Below are 18,009 nucleotides of genomic sequence, written 5' to 3'. Positions count from 1 at the left end.
AAAGGCAGAGGCCATCAATCTTTAATGCTTTCACTGCACTGGGGCGGAGGACTCTGGAACCCTGCATGGGGCACAAACCTGCCCCCCACCGAGGGAAAGAGCAGCAGAAGTTCCTGGTTGCTGTCCCCGCCGAGACCTGGCATCTTTGAAGGGCCTGCAATATCATCATGGCTGGTGCTGGGTGCACCCTGTGGGCTGGGCCCTTTCAGGGTGCTTTCCAAGGCCGTCAGAGGCTCTTGGCACCGAAGAGCTTAGGGCACCCACACCCACTACACCAGGAAATTCAAAAGACACTTTTATTCTTCCAGCGACACTGTATTTACTTGTAGTGCTAAAATTAAATAGCTTCTTTCTAGATATTCTGTCTTAAAACACTGGAACCCTATTCTGGCTCCCCAGCTACTGCTTTGCTTTGTGCCTGGCACTCAGTAGGTCTGCTCAAGCTGTCCAGCACCCCCTGAGATCCCCAGGTGCCAGGATCCTGAAGCTGGGCCCCCACAAGCAACAAGAGAGGGCTCAGAGGCTGCGGCCATGTCCCAGGTTCCGGGAGTTCCCCATGGAGACGGTCCACCCACCTGGTGACAGGCAGTTTCTCCGCGAGCTGAAGCAGGGGCGGCGGCATATGTCAACAATCAGTCAGTGATCAGTCAGTTGTGATGGATTAGCACCCACTGGGAACACAGAGGTGGGGGGACAGGGAGGAAGGGAAGCAGAGATGAGAACAGTGGGGAGAGAAGCTCTCGGGAGATTGTAATATGGATGAGAGACTGACTTTAAAAATATGAACGTTTGGATGGAACTGCAATAAGCACGAGCCTGTGGCTGGAGACACGAGGGTTCAGCTCAGCCTCGGGGCTGTTCACCAGGTGGTCCTGGTTCATCATGTCTCCTCTCTGGGCTGCAGATTCCTAATCTGTCACAATAGATCTTCAAGCTTCTTCCCAGTTCTAACCATTGGTTAAGACTTTGGGCTCTGGGTCCTGAAACCTGGCTTCCTCATTTTCCCGCTGTGTGACCTTAGACAAGTGACTTCATGTCTCTGAGCGTCCATGTCCTTGTCTGTGAAATGGCAGTAACAGTTGTGTTACTGTGAAATGGCAAAAACAGCCACGCTCCCCTTGTGGATTTGGTATGAAGAGTAACTGCGATGATGGATGAAGGCTTAGCAGAGTGCCTGGTAGATAGTAAGCACTCACTGAAGATGAGCCACTGCTCCTATTATCATCATCATGAACTTTTTGTGATTCCAAGGCTGGAGGCCGAAATGTTTCTGTCCACATGGGCAGAGTCTCTGTAAATCGTGTCAATCTGAGGCAAGAATTTTGAAGTTCAAGGCCCCACCCAGCTCAGGAGGCTATTCCTGATCATGCATCAGCCTCTCAGCTACACCCAAAAAAGCCACCCAGTGAGCTGAGAAGGGAGAGATGGCACAACCCAGGAGAGACGTAGAGGCCGCAGCCTCAGGGACAAGCCTAGGGGCCAGGCGGGTGCACAGGACCTTCGGAGGGTGGTCGATCCCAGGCTTTCTGTGTTCTCTGCCGTATCCGCACACCCGTGAGCTCCTGATGATCCCCTATAAATCAACCTATTCGTTCTTTTTCACTCACACACTTATTTTGCAAATTAAAACGTAACTGGAAAATCGTTATCACCTGCTGTTAGTAGAAGGCAAAACCAAACACAGCGCCCTGAAAACAGAACCACCAAGTCCAGCAGGATTCCTCGTCCTCTTCAGGCCACTCTCGCTTTGTTTCAGAGGACACTTTGCGGGCAGTAATGACACTGACCTCGAACGGAGCTCTGCTCTGGACCCAGTTTTGGGGATGGAAAGAGAATTGAAAAGGAAGTAATGCTCTCGTGGAGGGACCAGAGTTGGGTAAGGCCAGGCCTGGGAACCACCTAAAATCTTCCTATGGTTTGGGGGATGCTGTGGGGTTTGTGGCTAAAATGCTTGCCTGAGAGGTAGACTCCACAGGCCCTGGATGGGGTCCCTGGGATGTCCCTAGACAGAATCCTAGGACCCCCAGATTCCAGGATGAGAACCTACTCCCTGCCCCACTGGTAGTAGGCTTACCCTGTGGGAGCCCGGGACGGCCATGCAGCCTGCAGCTTCTGGTCTCCTCCCCTGGCCTGGGGTGCCCTTTCCCATTAGCCCAGAGCAGACAGATCCCCACCCCTGGGGCCCTGCTGCCCACCCCTCGCCCCCTCCTAACTCAGGCACCTTGAGCTGCTACTCCATAGAGGCCTCAATCCACCATCCAGAGCCTTCTCTCCTTGCCCCGCCCCCCACCGGGGTATTTCTGGCTCCCAGAGAGGCAGACAGCTCAGAAACCCGAGCAGAAGCCGTCCCCGGTGCCACGCCTGGAGAGGGGCATTAATAGCAGCCTCCCTCAGGCCCCTGACGCGTCTGGGCAGCTGCTCAGCACGTCCCGCGTCCCTCAGCCCCAAGGCCAGCCCACTCTGGCTCAGCCAGGCACACTAAACTTAGTGGCCACTCCCAACTCGACAACCACCGCCACCCCCCAGCTCGGCTGTCACCTGCCCGAGGAGACGCAGCCGCCGGACCCTGCCCAGGGCACCCACGCCTCGGCGACCACCATGTCCCAGACCAAAACGCTGAAGGTCCGCGTGACCCTCTTCTGCATCCTGGCAGGCATCGTGCTGGCCATGACGGCCGTGGTAACCGACCACTGGGCTGTGCTGAGCCCCCACATGGAGCACCACAACACCACCTGCGAGGCGGCCCACTTCGGCCTCTGGCGGATTTGTACCAAGCGCATCCCCATGGACGACAGCAAGACCTGCGGGCCCATCACCCTGCCCGGGGGTAACGTACCCACCCTCCATCCCGATCCCCACCTCCCACCCTTCCCCGTCGTCCCCTGGACAAATTTGCCCATGCCAAGGAAGGCAGGTTTCTCAGGCTAGAGATAGGGCAGCCACCCAGCCCTTTCTGCCCAGGGAAGAAGATCTGAATTGCATGTGCTGTGCTGGTGGCTGGGGCTGGGTTGTAAGACGAGGGCGTTTGTCCCAGCTATTTCTGTCTGGCTGGACCTTGGGGCTTTTCGCCCAGAGCAGAGAGCTGGGCAGGCTCAAGACAGGAACTGCAGCTCTACCAGCGCAGGGACTTCTGGGCTCCATCTGGTCACTCCCTCCCTGCAAAGACATGCTGGGTGGCTCTGTGTCCTCAGGCTGGGGGAAACCATGGAGCTGGCAGGTTTGTCCCTGGCCTCAAGGCAGGGGAGGAGAGAGGACAGGCGACGGAATATGCAGGGTCCTGTGCAAAATGAAAATGCAGGGTTCCTTTCTCCAAATTACCAAGGATTTCAAGGCAGTGATAGCAGCACATGAATCCAAGCATGGACCCTTGTGGGCCCTGGGCCTGGAGCAGCTGCACAGGTTGAATGTCTGTGAAGCAGGACGTGGCTGTGGGTGAGCCACCTGCCCCTACCTTTTTTTTTTTTTTTTTTTTTTTTGAGACAGAGTTTTGCTCTGTCGCCCAGGCTGGAGTGCAGTGGTACAATCTTGGCTCACTGCAACTTCTGCCTCCTGGACTCAAGTGATTCTCCTGCCTTGGCTTCCCCAGTAGCTGGGATTACAGGCATGCGCTACCGCACCCATCTAATTTTTGTACTTTCAGTACAGACGGGGTTTTGCCATGTTGACCAGACTGGTCTTGAACCCCTGACCTCAGGTGATCCACCTGCCTTGGCCTCCCAAAGTGCTGGGATTACAGGCGTGAGCCACCGTGCCTGGCCTCCGCCCGCCCTTTTGTCAGGACGTCAGTCCATTATGCATCCTCCTTTAGCTCAGACCCTGTCAGAGTTACAAAGCATTTCCTCACCCTGTAATTTAAGCGTATTCCTCGATTTCCTACCATGTGACCGAACCACATGTCGAAGGTAAGCTCCTTTTCAGGAGTACCTGGTAGTTGCATGACTAGCCTCTATTCTGCAAATGCCGAGGCTTCTGGATTCTTAGCAAATACAGCACTTTAGAGGAAAGGGTGCTACGTGGAGACCAGGCGGCCAGGGATCTAGTCACCATTGCCCATTACCCTCAAATGACCATCCAGGGAGGACAAAGATCATCTCAGCCTCTGCTTCTTCCTCTATAAAATATGGGACTGACTCTCAGCAATGTAAGATCCCTTCCCAGGTTTACAGACGCCCGTCCACGGTGGCAGTGGAGCAGGGTTATGTCAGTGTGATGTCCCACCTGGTTTTCAGGATTATTCCCTCTTTTATCAGACTTTGGTGTTCCTTGAAACCTGTCCTTCAAGGACACTAGGGCTGAGTCCCCAAAGATCTTGCAGTCTGCATGTGAACCAAAGAGCCAACACCCCATCCTCCCACATCTCTGCTCCCTCTTCCTTCCCTGCTGCTTGCTCCAGAGATCCCCTCCCTCATTCACGCCCACTGGACGCCCAGAAGACTTGTAAGTGCCCAACTGTTATAGAAACACCGAGTCCCAGGGCTGAGGGTGACAGGTGTGGCCATGTGCTTGCAGGGTATCGCATAGCCTGGATGCCCATGCCCCTTGGCGACTGCCGAGCACACCCATAAACAGGCAATCCCTAGAGCCAACTCCCCTGGGCAGGGCAGGGCAGGGCAGCTTCTTCAGGGACCGCACATAGGGACGTGCTGTTACAGTCCTGTTCACCCGTGCTTGGAACCATCTGCCTTTTAAAGTCAGAGCAGAGGACTGGGCAGTGAGCAGAGTCCACACAAGGAAGAGACAGGCTGGTGAGAGGTGACTGGACCAATTACAAGGGACCAACAGGCATTGCTTGGCCTTGAGCCTGACCAGGATCTACCTCTTTGCCTTCTTAGCCTAACCAGCTATGAACCATACTTCCCACACTTGTGACACTGAGCACTACCTTTCCCCCAGTCATCTTCCAAAGTATGTTCCTGCCTTTTTCCCTCTCTTTTCTCTGCGAATGGACATCTTTCTCCTTCCCCATATGCCCTTCTTGTGCCCCTTGGGACCACTCTTGTCTGGAGGGAGGAAGCGGGTTCATATGTGGCCTCTCATTTATTATTAACAACAACAACAATAATAATAGCACATACATGTAACCCTATGTGCCGAATATTGTCGTAAATGCTTTACATGTATCAACTTTGAATGACATCACAAAAAAGATGATAGAGAAAAAGAACTTCCAAAAATCTTCTTCTCCATAAAAGCAATGAGAAGGCTGGTGGAAATGGTCAGAATCAACATTTTCAGAACTCTGGAAATTAACCAACGTCCAGCAGGAAAAATGGGTGAATCTCAGGAGGACCAGTGAGTTCTGTGATGTTTTAACTTGACTTATTCCTGATTCCCTTTCCCAGCTCTGTGATAACCTCTCAAACCAACTTTCATAATCACAGTGAAAATCAGCATCCCAGTAGCCTCTGGAGGGGAGAGAATGGGGTTGGATCAAAGGCCCATTCCCAGAGCGTTGTCATGATTTGACCTGTCCGGTGATTCCCTGAAAAGCCCCACTTGAGAAGCTGTTTCTGTTTGACCTGACTCTGAGCTCATCCAGTGCAAAGAGTCTTTCTCCCTGGGGACATTTGTGGAAAATAATTAGAGATGATTGCTTAACATCATGGCTGTCTGAGGCAGTAGATAACAGTTGGGAAAACAACAGGCTAACCAAAAAACTGGAGACTGAGATGTCCATAGGTTGCTTTGAAAAGCTCCAACAAATTCCTGGGAATCTAGGAGGTCACATGCATGCACAAGGCTATGTGCACACTCAAGAAAGACCTAAGAAGGCCCTAAGCACTCTCTGCCTTATCTTAAGGCTCTGTTCAAGCAGAAAGTGAAAGCTAAGGCAGAGATGTGGGTGGCTTACCTGAGTGTGAGTCATATGCACAGAGCCCCTCAGTAAAGACTGGGGGAGTCATTGTTGCCAAGCATTTTAGGAAATTTCTAATTGGTCACTAAGCTAATTGAACAGGGATTTCAGTGGTCACACATGACAAAAAACAGACTTTACCATCTGAGTTCAAAAAGTCACTAAACAAACAATAGGAACAAATCCTCAAGAAGGGGGAACAACTGATTTCCAGAGTTGCCACATTATATTGTTTAAAAAATACTGGCTGGGTGTGGTGGCTCACTCCTGTGTTCCCAGCACTTTTGGAGGCCAAGTAAGAGGATTGCTTGAGGCCAGAGGTTTGAGATCAAACTGGGCAATATAGCGAGACCCTGTCCCTACGAACAAACAAACCAACCCCACAAAACAGACAACAGTGGTGGCATGTGCCTATAATTCTAGCTACTCCTGAGGCTTAGGTGAGGGAATTGTTTGATCCCAGGAGTTAGAGACTACAGTGAACTATGATCACTCCACTGCACTCCAGCCTGGGACAGCGAGACTGTCTCTAAATAAATAAATACATACATAAACACAAGACATGCAAAGAACTAAAATGATATGGGGCATATATGGGGCAGGGAGAGCTCGAGAGATCCCTAAGGAAGCCAGATATTGGACTTACTAGACAAAAACTTTAAATTGGCTATAGTAAGTATATCCAAAGAACTTTTTTTAAAAATCAAAAGCATTAAAGATGAAAATGATGTCTCATGAAATAGAAACTATCAAGAAAGAGATAGAAATTATTTTTAAGGACAAAATGGAAATTCTAGAGTTGAAAAGTACGATAACTAAAATGAGAAATTCACTAGAGGGGCTCAATAGCATATTTGAGCAGGTAAAAGAATCAGTGACCTTTAAGATAAGTCATTTGAGATTAGTTAGTCTGAGGAACAGATAGAAAAAAAAAAGAAAGAAAAATGACAAGAGCCTCAGAGACTTATGGGACACCATCAAGTGTATGTAAAGGAAGTCCCAGAAGGAGAGGGAAAGGGAGAAAGGAACAAAAAAGGTATGTGAAAAATAATGTCCAAAAGCTTCCCAAATTGGATGAAAAACATTAAAAATCTACAAATTTGTAAAGCTCAATGAACTCCAGGTAGAATAAACTCTAAGGGATCCACACCTAGACACACGATAATCAAACTGTTGAAAGAGACAGAGGATCTTAAAAACAGAAAGAAGCAATTCATCACATACGAGGAATCCTTAATAAGATGAACGGCCAATTTTTCCCCAAATCTATGGAGTCCAGAAGGTGGTGGGATGACATACATATATTAGCTCACCTAATCCTCACAAAAACCTCCATGAAGGCCATGCTATTATCATCATTCCAATCTTACGGATAAAGAAAATGAACCACTGAGAGGTTGAGATAGTTGACAAGGTAACACAGGTGATGAGCAGAGCAGCCAGGACTCGTACTCAGACGATTACCCCTAACATTCACCTTTTTAGTCAATAAATTAACTACTTTACAACAACCCAGTGAGTGGATTCTTATTCTACAGGTGGATCCTATTCTACAGGTGGTTCTTATTCTACAGGTGGTTCTCATTCTACAGGTAGGAACATGGAGGCTGAGCATAGCCTTCCCCAGGCTAACTAGCTAACAAATAGAGGTTCTCCACCCAAGTCTTGAATCCAGAGCCTCCTTTCTTTCCAGTTCCTTCCCACACCCTCTATTGTGCATGTAAACACAGCTCCTAAAAGTTCTGACCCAAGTGAACACAAGGAGTCCAGCTTTTGACATGGCATAGTTTGAGGGTAGCCAGACCAGAAGCTGGTGCAGTGGAGGAGACTTCTCATGGTCCCATTTAGTCTTAGAATGTTGGAGGCTCAGTGGACAAGAGTTGTCTAATTTTTCTACTGTCCCCCACAAGAGTTGTCTAATTTTTCTACTGTCCCCCAAAGAGTCTTAGAAGGACTTCCATGTACAACATCTACGACCAATTCCAATGCCTCCAGAATGAGAGCAGGGGCCTCTCCCATAGGAGAGCCTATGTGTTCTGAAAGTCCAAATGAACCCACAGAGAGGCCATCCCTTGCCCTTGGGCTGGGTGAAGTGTTGCTTCTTTCAAGCTCTGCCTCTTTAGGGCAAGGAGGCAGGCTGCCCCAGGGCCCATTTTGCCTAGTGCCCCATTTTCCCTACTGGTCCATCTTCTCTCAGTGCAGGAATTGGGACTGGATGAAAGAGCATGATACTACTGACCCCAGGAATTTCATGGGCTCCCCTCACCACTCACAGGAGTCCATGCCAGAGGCCTAGGCCAAAGCCAGGCTTCTGCCATGGAAGAGTAGTGCTCTGGAGCTCCAGGGTCAGGTCTTGGAGATTTCTCCAGCCCATTTTATAAAATTCTTCAATCAGAGGTGTGGGAGGAGACACAGCCCAGAAAACCACTGTCAGGAGCTGAGAGAACTTCTTTTACCAAAAGGCTAAACACAACACTGGCATCAATGCACGTTAGAGGCTTTCTTGCATCCCTAAAGTACCAGTTTCTGGTTTTGGACAAATCCACAAAGTATCTTTGAATATATGAAAGTCTCCATGGACTGTCATTTGGTAACACTGATACAGTCTCAGTGATAACCCAAGGCATCCCCTAATCCTACCAGCTGCTCCAATTATCAAAGAAAGATCCCTATTAACTCCAGTTCAGCTTGGAGCTAAATGTGGCTTCTGCTCTAATTCTTCGAAACTGGCACACTAGACATGGTTCTGCACAGTGACTAATGCCCTTAACCAGAACACTTGTTTAGCCAGACTGTTCCATCCCCCAGTCAAGTCTGAGGGCTGAGTTCGCCACAGTTTTAATAAATACCCCATTTAATATGTTTAAACCACTGAGTCTTACAGAAATAAGGAGATTAAAATCAGCATAAGCCATTTGCAGAGACAAAGGAGAATGGCACAACCTCAGAGTTCCTAACACCCCAGATCATCATCCTGGCATTGGAATCTTTGCTGACTTAGTCGGAAGCAAAGCTGCAATCCCTAAGCTTTGTGTAAGTATGATGGAAGCCAGGGCAGTGGGACAGAGAGGGACATCCCAGAGGCACAGGCAGGAAGGCTCAGAGTCTGCACAGGACCGTCACAGTCCCTCTCCTCTTGCCCCATGACTAAGACGGGTCCCCCTCAGATGTCCTTCCTCTTTACGTTGCCCTGGATGCTCAGTTTCCCAAATAATATCCACTTGGACCCAGGGACAGGGCAGGGAGGGAAGGGGCTCATAGTAGGGTCTGTTCATCTGAACAGGACCCTCACCCTCTTGAGTGACATGGGCAGATGCCTGGCCTGATTTATCCCGAATGGGGCCTGGGTCTGACGTGCCCCCACCCCTACAGGGGCCATCAGGGACCATGAAAGGGTTTATGGTCTCCAGTGGGCAGCCACATAGCCCAGGAGTGGATGTTTCTCCCAGGTTCAGGGCAGGAGACACTGGCTTTTTTCATGTGCTAAGCCCAAGAGAGGGGACAAGTCAGGCCATCCGTCCTCAGGCCCCTAGTTCAGCCATGTAAGAGTGAAGCTGAGGCTTCCTGATGCCCCGAGAAGGAATCCTAGCCACTGGAGGCCCCTCCCTCCATTTGAGGACACTTAATGGAGAAGAGGGAGGGGAACATTGTCCCTGGACCACCAAAAGAAAAGCAATCCCCCCAGAAGCTCACAGCCTGGCTCCTGCAGACACGTAGGCTACCCCTGTGTCTGAGTTAAGATCATTTCTATCCAAGCAGCCAGCAGCCACACAGAGTCTGGCGTTTATCTGGTGGGGGTGTGGCGAGTCAAATGCTACCTGTGCGAGAGTCACCTCAGCAACCCACCGGATGCAAACAGCCGTGCTCCAGCAAAGCACTCCGTGGCCCTCATCTCAGGGTCCTCCGCTGGGAAGGATTTTAATGGACAGCTTTTGAGCAGTCAGGGAGGCAGCCGACGGTGAAATACACTTGAATTCAGTCAATTCTGACAACTGAAATTGGTTCTTAAAGAATACAACGGAAACAGAAATGTTTCTTTGTCCAGGGGGAGACACATGGAGACTTACAACATAGCATGGGCCATTTCGAAGCAGTGATTCAAGAGATCTATAGCTAATAATCTAACAAATAGAAGAGGTCTGCATTATGCTTTAAAATAGCACCGGACGCCGAGAGAGAATAGCAGAGCACCAATTCTGACATCACCACCAGCAGTCAGACACCCCAGGTAATGTGGTTCAAAAGGAAAGTGATTTAAATATAGAAGCGCACAGAGAAAGCTGTTTATGCCAGGAATGGGTACTGCTGCTAAACCACATCCCATCTCCAGGGTCATTTCCTTCCTCAGTCTCAGGAGAGGCAGCAGCCCCGACTTTTGGGGGAAGGAGGGGAATGGTATGAGACCACAGGCTTAAGAAGCAAGAAGATGATTTAGGTCCGATTAAAGAAGGCCTTCATCCCCCAAAAAAGCCTTGGTATCACTGCAGGTACATTTCCAGAAAGAACTAGCCATTAACCGCCTTGTGAGCATCTAAATGAAGCCTGGAAGTGAACAAATGAATTGACAAACTAGACACCATCTAAACTAGAGGAAGAGATGTCTTTCTATTTCAGGGTCATTGACCCACAGGAAAAGAAATCAATGAAGGGCCTCCACAAATAAAAAGCAAACTAATTTAGTTTTTGAAGGAAACATAATATAAAATAACCCATTCATCCACTTCCTAAATCAAGAGCAAAGAAGATAAACTGGATTTAGGAAGAAATAAGACTGGGCCTTTTTATTTTTTTTTTGAGACGGAGTCCCACTCCATCACCCAGGCTGGAGTGCAGTGACACGACCTCAGCTCACTGCAACCTCTGCCTCCCAGGTTGAAGCGACTCTCCTGCCTCAGCCTCCTGAAGTGCTGAGATTACAGGCGTGAGTCACTGCGCCCAGCCTGTCCTTTGATTTTATAGTATACCTAGCTATGAGAGAGAGACTGAAAGAGAAAAATGGAAGTGAAATTATATTTTAAATCAGCATGAATTTCCTTGTGCTGAACCCCTCCCCTCTCCCTCATCAAATTCAGATTCGTGTTCCTACTACCCACAGACTTTCCATACCTTTTATGACAATTATCAGGTGGGCCAAGCGGCTTTGCGGGGCAGGTCTTATCTGGGCTGTCTCACAGAGACCAGCGACCCAGTGAAACCACATGATGGTCACATTCAGCCCTCATAGGGGTTCCATCTGCGTCCAGGCCATCCCAATGGCCACTCGGAAAAAGCCCTTTGCGGGGCATTTTAAGGGGCCTGGAGCAGGGTTCCCATCCCAGCTGCACATCAGGATCTCCCAGAAAGCTTTTGAAAAACACTGCTTCCCAGGTCCCACAGGTGAACCAGGGTGGGCCTGGATTCTGATGAGAAACAGTCCCAGATTTGGGGTTGGTCCAGGGTTTCTCAACCTTGGCACTCTTGACATTTTGGCCTGGATCATTCCATGTTGGGAGGGCCTGTCCTGTGTGTTGCAGGATGTTCAGCAGCGTCTGTGGCCTCTACCGGCTAGATGCCAGGTGTACCCCTCTCACCACCACCATGTCCCCAGGCATTGCCCAGTGTCCCTTTGGGGGGCAGAATCGGTCCTCACGGCGACTGCTGTTTGGTTCTTTAGTGATTGTGCACCCTGCACACCCTGAAAAATGGCTTAAGCCTGGGCCTTGGTTACCCCGTCTGCCTAATGGGGTGCAGAACCCATAGGCCGTCTGCCCTGTGGACTCAACCAGCCTCAGCTCCCTGAAGACCTCTCAGCCTCCCAGGCAACCTCATTATTCCACTGAGATGTTGTTCTAAGGGTCAAAGACAGACATTTCAGCCCAGATTAAGGATCTGGGGAGAAGAGAGCCTGCCAGAGCCCCTGCGTGCCCAGCAGCATGACACTGCACTCTCTGCCAGGCCTCTGTCCTTGCTACAGGTCCCTCCCCTCAACTCACCGTGTGTCTCCTCCTTTGCAGAGAAGAACTGTTCCTACTTCAGGCATTTTAACCCCGGCGAGAGCTCGGAGATCTTCGAATTCACTACTCAGAAGGGTGAGCCTGGGTGGAAAGGGGGCTGGGGTGACAAGAGGGGACTTCTGTGTCATGCATCACTGGGCCAGAAAGCCATTGGGGGCAAAAGCACTGACTTCCTCAGGCCTGATGAGAAGAAGCCCGTGGTGCATTTGAACAACGGCCTTGCCACCTCTCTGCTCCGGAGGCCCCAGGTAGCCGCCTTCCATCTCCAGGGCCCAGAGCTTCCACACCTCGGGGTCAGGGAGCGTTTGCAGAAGCAGCACTTTCTGGCAGGCTCCTACCCAAGGGCAGCTGTTGTGACGGGAGCTGTGGATGTGGAACAAGTGCTCAGAGGCCCTGTGGTGGCTCTTGGTGGGATGTGATGGTTAGAGTCTTCAGGGACAGTCTGAGTCCCTCCCTGGCCTAGAAACCCTTCCCCAAGTACCGAGAGGGCGCAGTGGGCTCTGGGAGCTTTTCAGGACCCACAGAGCTCAGACGCACACCCACTGTCGGGACACACACCTGTGCCTGCCCGCGCCCAGACAGCTGCACACAGGGTGAGTGGGTAGACACACAGACGCACACTGACACACACAGACACACAACACAGATACACACATACAATGACACACACAAGACACAGACACAGAGACACACACTGACACACAGACACACGCAACACAGATACACACATACAATGACACACACAAGACACAGACACAGAGACACACACTGACACACAGACACACGCAACACAGATACACACATACAATGACACACACAAGACAGACACAGAGACACACACTGACACACACAGACACATGCAACACAGATACACACATACAATGACACACACAAGACACAGACACAGAGACACACACTGACACACAGACACACGCAACACAGATACACACAATGACACACACAAGACACAGACACAGAGACACACACTGACACACACAGACACACACAACACAGATACACACATACAATGACATACACAAGACACAGACACACACACACTGACACACGTACAATGACACACACACAGTGACACACAGGCAATGACACACATACAATGACACACAGGCAATGACACACACAATGACACACACACAATGATACATACACAAGACAATGACACACACAAGGCACACACAGGCAATGACACACAGACATACAATGACACACAGGCAATGACACACACACAATGATACATACACAAGACAATGACACACAAGGCACACACACAGAGACACACTGACACACACGTACAATAACACACAAAATGACACACATGACACACATACTGACACAATTACACACACAGTTGCACACACAAGACACAGGCACACACAGAAACACACACTGAGACACATATACAATGACACACATAATTACACACAATGACACACAGACAAAATGACACAATGACACACACGACACCACACAATGACACACAATGACACACACACCACACAATGACACACAATGACACACAAGACACAGTGACACACACAAGACAATGACACACACAATGACACACAAGACACACAGACACACAGAGACACACACACATGTACAGTGACACCCACAATGACACCCACACAAGACACACAGAAACACATACTGACCCAATGACACAATGACACAAGACACACACAGAGACACACAATGACATACACACATAGACACGTACAATGACATACACACAATGACACACACACAAGACACACAGAGACACACTGACACACACACATGTACAATGACATGCACACGACATGCAGTGACACACAATGACACACACAATGATACATACACAATGACACACATGAGACACACAATGACAAGACACAGTGACACACAGGCAATGACACACACAGACACTAACATGCACAGATACATGTACACATTAGCACATGCAGACACACATACACACAGTGACACACACACCAACACATTGACGTAGACCCAGATACACATGCACGCACTACCATACGCAGACACTAACACATTCTGACAGATCCTCACATATGTGGCACATACATGAACACACACACACTAACCACACACAGACACGCACACTGCCACACACACTGGCAGAGCCTCACGTGCACCGGGCTGGGTGACAAGCCACCCTGTGGTCCTTTGCTCCTTAACCCCAGGCAGACCACCCCGCCGCCCCAGTGCCTCCTGCCCTGTCACTCGAGGAAAGTTTCTGCTCTGGAAAGGCCTCCAGCCACTTGCCTCTCGCCTCTGCCCCCGGTGGGGACCTTGCAGCCTGATGCTCTGGGAAGACGGGTAGAAGAAGCCCCATGGCCGCCTGGCTCTGCATGGGCCTTAGGGAAGGACTTGGCCCCTGGGGCTGTCGGCTTTCTCGTGTGTGAGATGGGAATTGTGGTGCATGGGGTGGTCCCTAACCAGCCACCATGAGAGCTCCTGGACTGAGGCCGCATGCCGGGTGTCCCTTGTGTTTGCAGAGTACAGCATCTCGGCAGCTGCCATCGCCATCTTCAGCCTTGGCTTTGTCATCCTGGGCAGCCTCTGTGTCCTCCTGTCCTTCGGGAAGAAGAGGGACTACCTGCTGCGGCCCGCGTCCATGTTCTACGCTTTTGCAGGTAGACTGGGGGCTCCGCCCAAGCACTGGACTGGGGGGACCATGTCGTGGGGGATTCTCCGCTCCACTCTCATGCCCACCATGGGATTTGGGTGGGGGGCATTTCCCAGGCTCCATCCCCATCCAGGGGCAAACCTGGCCAGGCCCTCAGCGACCCCAGGTGGGCTGGAGAGAGACAGAGCTTGGCGGTCTGTCCATTCCTCCCCATGACTCAACCCTCAAGGCCCCAAAGAAACTGCCCAGAGAATGATTAACAGAAGAAGGAAAGAAACGTGGTCGCCTTTCTTTCTTTTTCTTGGGGGATGAGGAAGAGGGTCTCGCTCTGTCGCCCAGGCTGGAGTGCAGTGGAACAATCACAGCTCACTGCAGCCTCGAACTCCTGAGTTGAAGGGTTCCTCCCGCCTCAGCCTCCTGAGTACCTGGGACTACAGACGTGCACCACCACACCTGGCTAAGTTTTTATTACATTTTAATTTTTTTGTAGAGACAGAGGGCTCATCACTATGTTGCCCAGGCTGGTCTCAAACTCCTGGCCTCAAGCGATCCTCCTGCCTCAGCCTCCCAAAGTGCTGGGATTACAGGCATGAGCCACCGTACCCGGCCATGTGGTCGCCCTTCTAAGGGATGCAGGAATAGGGTGGTGCGTGGACAAACGGATCCTTCTGCAGGCTCCCAGCTAGAACCTGCCTTGAGGCAGCTTTTCCCCCAAGGCAAGGTCACTGCCTCCTCCATGCACACAGGCTGGGGTGGGGCTGGGGGTAACGGCAGTAATGGCAGGTCCCTGAGTGTACCTGGCTCCGCCCCCCAGGTCTCTGCATCCTGGTCTCAGTAGAGGTCATGCGGCAGTCGGTGAAGCGCATGATTGACAGTGAGGACACCGTCTGGATCGAGTACTATTACTCCTGGTCCTTCGCCTGCGCCTGTGCTGCCTTTGTCCTCCTCTTCCTCGGTGGTCTCACCCTCCTGCTGTTCTCCCTGCCTCGAATGCCCCGGAACCCATGGGAGTCCTGCATGGATGCTGAGCCTGAGCACTAGCCCTCCTGTGGCCCTAGCAACCCTCAGGCTTCTTCCCCAGGAAGCCAGGTCTCAGCCCGGAACCTTCCAGAGAGGAGGCGGGAGCAATTTTAGCTCCACCCTGCTCCCATCTGCCCCCTGCCACAGTCGCAGGCTGCTTCCTCTCTCCTCTGGGCTGCCACAGGCTCCCCTGGGAATAGAACAAGAAGATGTCAGTCTCAATCTGGCCACAGTTGGGAAAGGCAGGGCCAGCAGGTGGACAGGTGTTTGCAAGGGCCCCACTTCCCCTGGAGCTCAGAAGTGTCCCCACTGTACCAGCCTCTGATAAGCTGCCTCCAGTTGTCCTTTATGAACATTGCAGGGACAACCTGTGTTTGCCAGTTCTTGGTGTTCCGTGTAAATAGCCAGCCCCTCCCTTTCTCAGTGATAAAACACACCCTCTCTGGTGAGCGCAGCATCCCCTCCTCGGCTTCCAGGAGCCCTGGGAAGCATTTTTAACTGAGTAGAATCTGTCTGTGGCTTGAAATAAAAAGCTCTCAGAAAACTCACGTTTTCCTCGCGCCTTGCATAGAAATTGCTCAGGTTCCCGGTCACATCAGGGGCCCCCTGACGCCGAATGAGAAGGGAAGGTAGGTCACCCAGGTACGTTGAGGACTTTTGTGGGGACAAGAGGGCAACACACGTGGCTTAGAGGCTCTGAATTCCAACTCAGACAGGGTTTCTCTAGGCCCTGAGATTGTTTTCGGGAGAAACTAGAAACCTTCTGATGAAGCAAGGGTGTTAAAAATAGGAGGGGTTATTTCTAGAGCCTGGCATGCAACGCACCTGGTGCCAACGCAGCGCTAAAGCAGCCAGCCAGTGTCTGATTTCTGATGCTGGATTTCTGTTGTGAAGAACATCAGGAAGCAGGGCTTAGCAGTTAGACGCTTAGGGCCACATGAAGAGCCATGATTTGCACACTTCTGCCTTCCAGAACCCCACAGTACTTGCCCAAGCTTCTGAAGTGGAGTTCAGACATGATTGGCAGATGGGATCTTTGCCTTGCACCCTGGAGAACCCACTGGAGTTCACGCTCCTAGGGCAGGGTTTGGCAAACTGTGGCCCGTTGGCCACACCTGGCCTGCCCCCTCTTGCTGTATGGCCCACACGTAAAAGGTAGTTTTTACAGTTTTAAAGTGTTCAAAACATTAAATTAAAAAAAAAAAAAAAAAAAAAGCCAGGCGCGGTGGCTCACACCTGTAAATCCCAACACTTTGGGAGGCCAAGGTGGGTGGATCACGAGGTCAGGAGTTCAAGACCAGCCTGGCCAAGATGATGAAACCTCATCTCTATTAAAAAACACAAAAAATTAGCCAGGCGTGGTGGTGCGCACCTGTAATCCCAGCTACTCGGCAGGCTGAGGCAGGAGAATCGCTTGAACCCGGGGGCGGAGGTTGCAGTGAGCCAAGATTACGCCATTGCACTCCAGCGTGGGCGACAGAGTGAGACTCCATCTCAAAACATTAAAAAAAAAACCAAAACAATCAAGGAACTGGGCATGGTGGCTCACACCTGTAATCTCAGTACTTTGGAAGGCTGAGGCAAGAGGACTGTTTGAGTCCAGGAGTTTGAGACCACCCTGGGCAACATAGCGACTCCATCTCTACAAAAAATAAAAATAGAATAATTTAAAGAGAAAAAGAAGAAGAATCTCTCATGACACATGAGGATGGTACGAAATTCACATCTCAATGTCTGTAAATAAAGTTAGATTAGAACCCAGCCACACCCATTCTGTGGTGACTTTCGTCGCCATTGAGTAGTTTCAACAGAGATCTTCTGTCCCGCAATGCTGAAAATATTTACTATCTGACCCTGTATGAAAAACGTGTGTTTACCCTTGTTCTGGAGAAAAACTGTACAAACATCAGCCCACATATCAACCCCTTACTGGTCCCATCTGAAAGCTGAGGGGAAGTTCATTCTTTCAATTTGCCTGCGGTACCTCGGGGGTGGGGGGCTGGGCTAGGAGGGGTGTCAGAGGAGACTCACTCAAAGATGCAATGATCCAGTCAGGAAACAAACTTGCTCCAGGTAAAGGAGAATCAGAAGATAACAGTCCCGGCCAGCCAGGGAGCTGAGGCCACAATTTATGAGTAAGAAGGAAGAGAGAGAACTTCATCCCATTGATAACCATTCTGGAGGTTGATATGATCGGGTTTTTTCTTTTTTGAGACAGGGTCTCACTCTGGAGTACAGTGCCCAGGCTGGAGTACAGTGGCACAATCACAGCTCACTGTAGCCTCAAGTTCCTAGGCTCAAGTGATCCTCCTACCTCAGCCTCCCAAGTAGTGGAGACTGCAGGCGTGCGCCACCACACCCAGCTAATTTTTTTCATTTTTTGTTGAGACAGGGTTTCAATATGTTGCCCAGGCTGGTCTCTAACTCCTCAGCTCAAGCAATCCACTAGCCTTGGCCTCCCAAAGTGCTGACATTACAGGCATGAGGCCACCACA

The 18,009-nt window shown here is 50.7% G+C and overlaps 1 protein-coding gene across 1 annotated transcript; it reads left to right on the top strand.

Annotated features, from left to right (window-relative positions):
* Window positions 1-2,249: 2,249 nt before the first annotated feature.
* Window positions 2,250-16,062, top strand: CACNG1 (calcium voltage-gated channel auxiliary subunit gamma 1). The gene is made up of 4 exons (XM_008012035.3): window positions 2,250-2,827; window positions 11,848-11,922; window positions 14,364-14,501; window positions 15,309-16,062. Exons 1-4 carry the CDS (start codon window positions 2,599-2,601, stop codon window positions 15,533-15,535), a joined length of 669 nt encoding a protein of 222 aa, XP_008010226.1. The 5' UTR covers window positions 2,250-2,598; the 3' UTR covers window positions 15,536-16,062.
* Window positions 16,063-18,009: the final 1,947 nt, after the last annotated feature.

This window comes from Chlorocebus sabaeus, chromosome 16 (genome assembly GCF_047675955.1).
Source record: "Chlorocebus sabaeus isolate Y175 chromosome 16, mChlSab1.0.hap1, whole genome shotgun sequence".
NCBI classification, from domain to species: domain Eukaryota; kingdom Metazoa; phylum Chordata; class Mammalia; order Primates; family Cercopithecidae; genus Chlorocebus; species Chlorocebus sabaeus.
Note: the sequence above shows the minus strand (reverse complement) of the source record. Positions and strands in the feature narration are given on the sequence as shown.

What these genes read in the sequence shown, in the direction of transcription:
- CACNG1 (XM_008012035.3), top strand. Translation starts at nt 2,599, where the DNA reads ATGTCCCAGACCAAAACGCTGAAGGTCCGCGTGACCCTCTTCTGCATC. An exon ending in GCCCATCACCCTGCCCGGGG is followed by an intron (nt 2,828 to 11,847) that starts GTAACGTACCCA and finishes CCTCCTTTGCAG; the next exon opens with AGAAGAACTGTTCCTACTTC. An exon ending in CGAATTCACTACTCAGAAGG is followed by an intron (nt 11,923 to 14,363) that starts GTGAGCCTGGGT and finishes TTGTGTTTGCAG; the next exon opens with AGTACAGCATCTCGGCAGCT.